Source organism: Labeo rohita, chromosome 15 (assembly GCF_022985175.1).
Source record: "Labeo rohita strain BAU-BD-2019 chromosome 15, IGBB_LRoh.1.0, whole genome shotgun sequence".
NCBI lineage: Eukaryota > Metazoa > Chordata > Actinopteri > Cypriniformes > Cyprinidae > Labeo > Labeo rohita.
In genome coordinates this window covers 36943380-36953781 of record NC_066883.1, presented here as the reverse complement: position 1 = coordinate 36953781, position 10402 = coordinate 36943380, and the positions used below count along the sequence as shown (strand labels likewise).

General features: G+C 29.7%; 2 protein-coding genes across 2 annotated transcripts; both read left to right on the top strand.

The window, feature by feature from the left end:
- The first annotated feature begins 421 nt into the window (after positions 1-421).
- Positions 422-2988, top strand: LOC127177372 (splicing regulatory glutamine/lysine-rich protein 1-like). The gene is made up of 4 exons (XM_051129626.1): positions 422-526; positions 615-760; positions 1437-1652; positions 2397-2988. Exons 1-4 carry the CDS (start codon positions 505-507, stop codon positions 2400-2402), a joined length of 390 nt encoding a protein of 129 aa, XP_050985583.1. The 5' UTR covers positions 422-504; the 3' UTR covers positions 2403-2988.
- Positions 2989-4511: 1523 nt separating this feature from the next.
- Positions 4512-9606, top strand: LOC127176892 (uncharacterized). The gene is made up of 4 exons (XM_051128729.1): positions 4512-4647; positions 4733-4875; positions 5367-5504; positions 9327-9606. The coding sequence occupies exons 1-4, from the start codon at positions 4626-4628 to the stop codon at positions 9330-9332; spliced, it is 309 nt and encodes a 102-aa protein (XP_050984686.1). The 5' UTR covers positions 4512-4625; the 3' UTR covers positions 9333-9606.
- Positions 9607-10402: the final 796 nt, after the last annotated feature.

Sequence of the window (10402 nt, the reverse complement as noted above, 5' to 3'; positions counted from 1 at the left end):
TATCAAAACTTAATTTTTGATTAGTAATATGCATTGCTAAGAACTTTAAAAGTGATTTTTTTTCTTTTTGCAACCTCAGATTCCAAATTTTTAAATAGTTGTATCTTGGCCAAATATTGTCCTATCTTAACAAACAAAGCTTATTTATTCAGCTTTCAGATGATGTATACATTTCAGTTAAAAAAAATGACCCTTATGACATTTAGTCAGCTCACTCACCTACTTATCGACGATAGCCAATCAGCTGAGACTACTGGTTGTTTAATTAATATTCATGAGGCAAGCCTTCGCTGTGTACATTAAAGAGTGACGCTAATTGTAATGCATACCTAGCGCTGGCTGTCTTTCAGCCAATCAGCTAGTGCGAACGTCACGGCAGGCTAATGAATATTAATGAGCTAACAAACAACTGTTTTGACGATCTGGGTGGATCCCGGTATAAAACGCTGATGTTGAGGATGAATAGTGCTGTCATCTCCATCAGATCACATTCACTGCTTCATCATGGACTTCGATCTGGGCTCAGGTAAACAGATGCAAACCTTATAAACCAGTAAACACACACTGGTTGATTTCTAAGAGAAACTAACAATTTTATTCCTGTTTTTCTGCAGCTTGTGGTGATGATGAGTTGAAGAAGCAGAAAGGCAACGAGGTGGAGGGCATCTTTGGGTTTGGAAAAAAGGATAAAGATAAGGAAAAGGAAAAAGACGAAGATAAAGGGTGCAAGGACAAACATAAAGATAGTGACAAGCCAAAGGTAAGAATATTTAGTCAATTAAAGCGTTCTGATACAATAAAAAAGATGCATGACGTACTTATTATAATGTTATTGTTAGTTCTATGTTACATTGATTTTATACTAACAATTTGTCGCTTATATACAGATTAAAAGTATTGGACAAATTTGATTTTGCATATATTATATATGTTTATTATTAATAACTAAGATCATAAAAAATGTTGTTAGTTGAAATAAAATAAACTGAAATATAATATTAAGAGTTTTTTCATATTTATTTAGTTTAATTTAATTTTTATTTAGCTAAAAATGACAAAAATAAATACAATGTAAACATAAAATAAAAAGCAACTATATGAATAAATAAATAAAATATATTAATACAAACGTGATAGTATTTCAGTGACACTAAAACAACAAAACCAAAATGTTTTTTACTTTTTAACCCCTTCTACGTCAAACACTTTTCACTTAAAGCGACTTTTCAGTTTCCTTATATGTATATAATTAGATTACAGAAGTAAAATGTGTTGCGATGGTGTTTCTTGTTGAGTCAAACACGGAAGACTCCTTTCGAGAGCTTTAAAATGTTGTTCAGCCCTCGAGGGTTAATAATGACGTAAAGTAAGAGATGTTACTACATGCTGTTGTATAGAAAGTGATGCATTACACTGTTTTATACATGCTTTTTCAGAGTGATTGCAAAGAAGATAAAGACAAGTGCAAAGACAAAGAGAAGGACAAGTGCAAAGACAAAGATAAGGACAAATGCAAAGACAAGGAAAAGAAGAAGGATAAAGAGCACAAAAAGGGCCACGGACACGGTCATGGACACGGTCATGGACATGGACACGGTCACGGCCACGGCCACAGACATGGACACGGGTCGTCCTCTTCATCCAGTGATGAGGTAACTTTGTGCTTTTACTATGATTTTATAAACACTTAACCAAAAAGCCTGATATTATACATAGTTTACTCATTCTAAAGTCAATTTAATTTGGTTTTGTGGGACACAGAAGGAGATCTTAGGCGTATTGACTTTTTTATGGTGAAGTCTGAAGTCATCAGTTCATCTATGAGCAGTCAAAGTTTGAATTAAGAGCAGGATGGATAAATGCATGATAATGGCATCTCATAAAAACCAGCTGATCTTGAGGTGTGGTGCACACTTGCAGTCGTAAAGATGCACTAGGGCACATGCTTCATTCTTCAGTTTTGCTTCACTACAGTTCAAAACTAAATACTAAGTTGAATCATTTTGATGATCTGATCCAGCTGAGTAACATAAACATAAAGTTTCTACCTTGTTGACTGTAATCTTTTCACTTTCATCACGTTCTTCAATCTCACATGTATGTAATGTAAAACAAACCTGGCCAGTTTACATGTGTCAAAAAACACCTGGTTAAAGTTGCGTGCGTCCATAGACTGACTGGCTGTGATCCGCCCCTGTAATGCAGACAAACCGGTTTACTTGTTGAAGAGAGGACAAAAATATGCTCAAAGGATTTTCTAGAAACCAAATGCATGAGATTCGAGAGAGATATTATTATTACTATTATTATTGTTTACATTTGTTCTTCAGTGCCAGAACTGTTGATGTTTTTTCACGGAAAACTGAAAGTTAACATTATTCTCTCTTTGTTTGTAGGACTAAAGCTGAAGACTGAAGACATTTTGGTGACCGGGGCAAGTTGTCACATGGGGAAAATGTCCTAAGGGATTTATGTTTATAGTCAAAAATCCATTTGCACAAATGCTTGTTTTCTTTAGCAGTGGTTTATATGTTGTTTAAAAAACATCTAGTTGCACCTAAATTAGAAAAATATATTTTATAAATTCTGTACTTTATATTTTTATAAATTGGTGCAAGCTGTTACATGTTTTCTGTGATGTACTGTATGTACAGTATCCTGTTATTTTTTTACATTTTCAAAGACATTATATAGCCTATAATACATTTATATATGAATATATATTGTGAAAATGAATCGATTATATGTATGTCATATTACAAATATTGTTTGTTTTCTCAAAACAGTTCCCATTGTGATTTATCCCACATATTGTAACAACATGCCCCATTAAAGGTCAGCAAGTCAGCTGAACAGTTGTTTAATAAGCTGTAATTTTATACTGGATTATAATGATAGACATGTCCAATAGTAGTTGTAGTTTTTATCTTCAGGTTTGTGACTATTGAAAACTTGACTTTTCAAAATAAACTCACCATGAGAAATTTACTGATGTAAAAACTCGCCCAGGACTCTTTATTTACAATACAGTACATGTGTGTATATATATATATATATATACACTACCGTTCAAAAGTTTGGGGTCAGTACATTTTTATTGTTTTTTTTTTTTTTTTTTTTTTTTAAGAAATTAATACTTTTATTCACCAAGGATGTATTAAGTTAATAATAAAAGTTATTAAAAGTTAATAATAAATAATTTACATTGTTATAAAATATTTATATTTTGAATAAACACTGTACTTTTTAAACTTGTTATTCATGAAAGAATCCTGAAAAAAAAAAATCACAGGTTCCAAAAAATATTTGGCAGCACAACTGTTGATATTATCCAACATTGATCATTCTAATAATAAATCCGCATATTAGAAAGATTTCTGAAGGATCATGTGACACTTAAGACTGGAGTAACAGCTGATAAAAATTCAGCTTTTCATCACAGGAATAAATTCTATTTTAAAGTATGTTAAAATAAAAAACATTATTTTATATTGTAAAAACATTTTGCAATATTACTGTTTTTTTTTTCTTCTATATTTTTAATCAAATAAATGCAGCCTTGATGAGCATAAGAGACTTCTTTAAAGACTATTACAAGTCTTACTGACCCCAAACTTTTGAACGGTAGTGTATATATATAAACCAGTAAAAAGTTTTTTTGAACAGGAAGTCTCTTCTGCTCACCAAGCCTGCATTTATTTGATTCAAACTACAGCAAAAACAGTACAAATTTGGAAAATTTTTACTGTTTAAAATAACTGTTTTCTATTTGAATATATTTTAAAATGTAATTTATTCCTGTGATTTCAAAGCTGAAATTTTGGCATCATTACCCCAGTCACGTGATAATTCAGAAATCATTCTAATATTCTGATTTGCTGCTCAAAAATCATTTATTATTATTATTGTTATTATTATTGTTGTTGTTAAAAACAGCTGATTAGAATTTTTTAAGGTTTCCTTGATGAATAGAAAGTCCAGAAGAACAGCATTTATATGAAACTGAAACCTTTTGTAACAAAAAAACAAAAACAAAAAAACAACAGTAGTACAAAAAGCACAATAGCATAGTGTCAAAATAGCTTTTTATTTCAGATAAATCCTGATCTTTGGATCTTTATATTTATCAAAGAATCCTGAAAAAACTTCCTCAACTGTTTTAAATTTTGATAATAATAATATTAATAATCATAAATGTTTATAGAACAGCAAATCAGCATATTAGAATGATTTCTGAAGGATCATGTGACACTGAAGACTGGAGTAATGATGCTGAAAATTAAGCTTTGATGACAGCAATAAATTACATTTTAAAATATATTCAGATAGAACGCAGCGTAGACTTGTTGTTGTTGAAGTAGGAAACAGATACTTCCGTAAACGCATATCTGACTAACACCTGAACGCGAAATTATATCACCTAATTAATATTCATAAGCCAAGCCATGCGCTTATTCGCTAACTAACCGCACTAGCGTCTGCCTTTCAACGAATCAGATAGTCGGACTGTGCGAACGCCAGGTTACGTAATTAATATTCATGAGACAAACAGGTGTAGCTCTCAGCTGAGCGCAGATATTTGCACAAACGTCGATCAGAGAGTTCGACAACTAAACTGCTTCATCATGAGCTTCGATCTTGGCGCAGGTAAACGATTGCAACACTTTATTTTTCTACTTTTATAATCAAGAAACACTTGTTGCATATAAACGAATGCTTTTTCTTTTTCCAGCTGTTGGAGATGATCAGGTGAAGAAGTCTGAGGGCAAACAAGTGGAGGGAATCTTTGGATTTGGAAAGAAGGATAAAGACAAGGACAAGTGCAAAGACAAAGACAAGGACAACTGCAAAGACAAGGACAAGTCCAAACACAAGGTAAACATGTTATTTAGCCACTAGAGACATTGGTGTTGCGTTTGTATTGGGTTGTAGATGTCAGAAATCACAGTTTCTCCTGTTATAGAAACATAAACATGATTAATATTGATAATAAGAGCTATGAAAAACATTTTATGAGTGTTATACTTAACCAGATGAATGGGAAGCATTAATAGTCACAGTGTGGAAAACGTCCGATAGCTTTGCATATGGAAATAATGTTGATAATGTAACAGGTATTGAATTTTAATAATCTTTAGCAGGACAGTTGCCAGTCTGAGATGTCTAAAAGTTTCTTAAAACGTGTCTACCTTTTTTTTTTTTTTTACCTTTTACTGTTTAATATGTCCCTCCCCAACTTCCTGTTTAAATAGGAAACACAAGTGTCCATCACAGACATAATAATAGATGTAAAAATAGATGAGACCGTTTGCTGTTTAATGGAATGATATTTTAATTTATGTTATTTGATGTATTTATTTTTTCAGAGTGATTGTAAGGGTAAGGATAAGGACAAGCACAAAGAACACAAAGATAAAGATCATAAATGCAAAGACAAGAAGAAGAAAGACAAGGAGCACAAGAAGCACGGTGACAAGTCCTCGTCTTCATCCTCCAGCGATTCGGTAACTGTTTTGCCTTTTTTTTTGTATTAATGCACAGCTGCGATCTTAAGGTATCAATATGAGGTGCAAAGTTTGGATCACGAGTGAGTTATTTTGCATTTATTAGCATTACAGACAAATAGACATGATGACCAACCGCAGCAGGGTTGGGCTCCATAAAGGCCGTGATAGCGGCGTCTCGTAAAACCGGTCGATCGCGAGGTGTGGTCCAGCTATACGGTCGTAAAGCGTTTCATATGGGCAGAGACTTTATTCTTCAGGGGCTCCTTAAAAGTTTTACTGTTTTTTATTCCCATCCCACGCAGCGTTCCTGCAGTCGGACGTCACTTATCACACAGATATCACATATTTTGAGACACACCCGCGGAGGAGTTTCCAAAATAACCGCTTTATTCTGACACAGATGGGATATTTGTGCAAACATGCGCTGAACAATACACTTGAACGTTGTGCTAAACAAAACAATAACCTGTTTAGTGAGTGTAGATAAGGTCAGTGAGGGGAAAACAAGTCCTGGTGGCCATAATAACACATGCACTTCTATAGAGAAAATAGTTCAAAGAGAATTTTTTTTTAAAAAGATACTGATACATTGTTATTAAAAAACAATAAAATAGATTTGATTACACTTTTTTAACAAACTAAAATATTATAAAAATTACATTTATATTTATTTATTTATTTATCTAATTTTTCAAAATATTTTATATTATATAATTTCGATAAACTAATACATTTGTTAACTAAAATATAATAAAAATTGCACACACACATGTACAGTGTATATATATATATATATATATATATATATATTTTTTTTAATATTTTATATTATATGATTTTAATAAACTAATACATTTATTAACTAAAATATAATAAAAATCACACACACTATATAATTTCTTATTTTTAAATATTTTATATAATATAATTTTAATAAACTAATAAAATTATGAACTAAAATATTATAAAAATTGCACATACTATATATATTTTATTTTTTAAGATTTTATATTATATAATTTTAAAATAAACAAAATTATGAACTAAAATAGAATAAAAAGTGCATATATATTTTTTAAATTATTTTATTTTTAATAAACTAAAATATAATAAAAGTTGCATATATATATATATATATATTTTTTTTTTTTTTTTTTTTTTTACTAACTAAAATATTATAAAGTTTGCATACATATAATTTATATATTTTTGTAAGATTTTATATTATATCATTTTAATAAACTAATAAAATCCTGAACTTACAAAATAATAAAAATGAAAACGGTAAAGCTTAAAAAATAGTCTAATGTAGACACACGTAACGTTTAATTTTTTTATTATTATACTATATTTAATATTTATTCCCCCACAGACTTCCATTATAAGTGTATTTACTGTAAATTATTTTTTTTCCTTTAAATGTGCAATAAAAACTTTTTTACAAAATTTTTTTTTACAAACTACAATATTATCAAATTTATGTGTGTGTGTGTGTGTGTATATATATATATATATATATATAATAAAATAAAATTGTAATAAACTAATAAGATTCTAACTAAATTATTGTCAAAATTGTCAGAAAATTTAAATTTTAGTAAACTAATACAATTATGAACAAAAAATAATAAAAAATAAAATGGTAAAACGTAAAAAACAAATCTTATGTTAGTCTTATGTTAACACACGTAACATTTAATTTTTTATTACTATACTTAAGAAACGGTGTGTATTTTAATATTTATTCCCTCAAGGACCTTTTTAAGTGTATTTACTGTAAGCAAATCCTTTTTCTTTAAATGTGCAAAGAAAAAAGTATTTTAAACTTTACATTTACTTGCAAAACTATTGGGATATCTGAACACGGGCGCTAGAGATGTAGAATGAATGGTAATGACGGCAGTGGAGGGGTTTCAGGACGGATGCAGCATTTGATCTTTCTTATGCTGTGGCGTTCAGGATGATTTGTAGTCGACTCATGGAGAGTATTACAGCAGAGCATGAGCTGCTGATAAAAGCATGTATCTATCACACAGTGTCTGCAGAGGAATGAATGTGTGCACTTTAATAGTCTCTCAGAAGCGATAACAGCCTCACACAGGCCTTACAACTCTAATACAGAGAGTTTCAGACTTGATATTCAGTGCAGGAAAGATTTGACTTAGTGGATGCTTTCTCTCCCTGGACTTTTAAAATGGGTGGAAATGGTTCTGTTTTCTTTCAAGTTGATTTTAGAAAACATTCACAAAATACACATTTTATTTTATTTTATTTTATTTTATGATTAAAGCAATAACTCCTTAAAAAATTTAAATTCTATCATTATTTTATTTTATTTCATTTCATTTTTACATTTATTTTATTTATACTTAAAGGAGTCATTTTAACTTCTCAAAAATGTATATCTTATTTTATTCTTAAAGCGACAACTCCTTAAAAATTTTATTTTATTTTATTTTTTATTATTTTCATTCATTTTATTGTATTATTTGTATTGTTTTATTTATCTTTTAAGTAATAAGTAACTACTTAAAATGTAAATGTTGTCTATTTTTTTTTCTTGTTTTTTATTTTTTATTTTATCATTAAGGCAATAATTAACTCCTTATAATTTTTTTTAAGTTTTATTTTTTATCTTATTTTATTCTTAAAGCAATAACTCCTCAAAAATTTTATTTTTTTATTTCATTTTTGCAATTTTAAAAAAATGTATCATTAAAGGAATAATTAACTTCTTAAAATATGTATTTTATTTTGTTTTATTTTATTCTTAAAGTGATAACTCCTCATTATTCTGACGAGTTGTCATTCTGTCATTTTATATTATTTTTTATTATTTTCATCAATTTTTATTTTAGATTTTTTATTTGTTTCATTTATCTTTGAAGTAATAATTAACTACTCAAAATGTAAATTCTGTCTATTTTATTTTATTTTTTATTTTAATTATTATTAAGGCAATAATTAACTCCTTATAAATTTAATTTTTAAAGTTTTTTTTATTTTATTTTATTTTATTTTATTTTTTGTATCTTTTTTTATTTATCCTTTATTTATACTTATTGTATTTTTTTATTGTATTTTATTCTTAAAGTGATAACTCCTCACAAATGTAAATTCTGTCATTATTTTATTTTATTTTTATTATTTTCATTTATTTCATTTTGGATTTTTTTTTTTATTTGTTTTATAATATAAGTTCTGTCTGTTTTATCCTGTCTTATTTTATTTTATTTTATCATTAAGGCAATAATTAACTCCTTATAAATGCAATTTTTAAAGTTTCATTTCATTTAATTTTTTTTTCCTTAAAGGAATAACTCCTCAAAAATGTAAATTCTGCCTTTATTTTATTTTATTTCATTTCATTTCATTTTGTTTTATTTTTAATTTTTTAAGATTTGTTTGATCTTATTTTAATTTTATCATTAAGGCAATAACTAAATCCTCAATTTTAACATTTGTCATCATTTATTCTTACATTTAAGTCATTCCAAACTCATATGACTTTCTTTGGTTCTCTCTTGTCAAATGACTGATCATGACACATTAAGTTTGCAAAATCACACTATAAATCACCATCCACTTCCTTCCTTTAAATCTCATATTCTGCCTTACATCTGCTTTTTTGTTCCACTTAAGAAAAAAAAGCATTCGGGTTTGGCATGAGGTTGCGTAAATGACATTTATTTTTAAATGAGTATGCAAGTTATTTTCTCAAATAATATCCAAAACAATGCCTTGCAGCAGAGCTTGCATAATAAGAGTTTAAGTTTAGTTTAAGCATTAACGTTTGTCTTTCTCTCTGTGTTTCTGTAGGACTAAAGCAGGACTGAAGATTCATCTGATACCTCCAGAATAATGTAAAATTTACATAATGTGATTTTTATAAATGCATAAATGAAATATTATACAATGCAGGGGGGGAATAATCAATCTCTTGAAGTTTTTACTATGTTTTTGAGCTGTAATCACAAACCTCCACAAGGTGGCGCAACTTACATGCCAAATCTTCACTGAAACACTGGAATAAAGAGACTTAGCAGCTATTTTGTATAAAATTGTTTGCTGGTTTAATAAATCCTAATGTTTGAAATCATTTTTCATCTGATATTATTATTTTTCAGTTAAATGTTGGCCAGTTTGATGTATAAAATGAGTCAAAAATGGATCTATTCATGCGTGTTACATTCAAACTAAAGCTTTTTAAGCACAAATTGATGTTTATAATTAGAATAAGGCTTTATTTAGTAACTTAGTTAATTGGAAAGAGGTTAAAGAGTGTCAGGTTATCCCACATCCTCTGATTGTCAGCATGAAAATTGAAAAACGGAGTTGTCAAAACAACAATATCTTCGTCCAAACAGCACGCTTATGCAAATGCGGGTTGATTTTGAAGGTTCCAGCACAGATCTGTCTTGTTTGAGCACGATTTGTTTGCTTATTCATCTATGTTTGAGTACGGCACAGATAATTCATCCGAACAGCAGGGATGAAACGCCGGCTGCCTCCAAACACTGTTTTGGACGGTCTCTGCCGGGCTAAGGACAACTGTATGCCAGAGATAAGAGAACAGGGCGATTGTTGCCCAGAGGCGGAAGAGAGAGAAATTTCTCTGTCCATCAGACTGAGACGCTCTTTCTCTCTCATTCGCTGCCAAACGCCTGCAGGGTAAATGCAAAGCACCGTGTTGCGTTTTTTTTTTCAGCCACACCCTGTCAGTCTTTCACATGCATATTTCATCAAACACATTGGAGATGCTGCAAGTTGAACTGGAGGAAAAGTTGGCTTGTTTCTGTGGTTGGAGATGTTTGTGTAGATCTGAACATCAGCAAAATTCGGCAGTATCTGCTGCTCTGCACGTTTCTCACTGAAGATGGATGGAAATGCAGAAA

Coding starts and splice junctions, on each gene's coding strand:
- LOC127176892 (XM_051128729.1), top strand. CDS start 4,626: ATGAGCTTCGATCTTGGCGCAG. Junction 4,648..4,732: donor GAGCTTCGATCTTGGCGCAG/GTAAACGATTGC, acceptor TTCTTTTTCCAG/CTGTTGGAGATGATCAGGTG. Junction 4,876..5,366: donor AGGACAAGTCCAAACACAAG/GTAAACATGTTA, acceptor TTATTTTTTCAG/AGTGATTGTAAGGGTAAGGA.
- LOC127177372 (XM_051129626.1), top strand. CDS start 505: ATGGACTTCGATCTGGGCTCAG. Junction 527..614: donor GGACTTCGATCTGGGCTCAG/GTAAACAGATGC, acceptor GTTTTTCTGCAG/CTTGTGGTGATGATGAGTTG. Junction 761..1,436: donor AAGATAGTGACAAGCCAAAG/GTAAGAATATTT, acceptor ATGCTTTTTCAG/AGTGATTGCAAAGAAGATAA.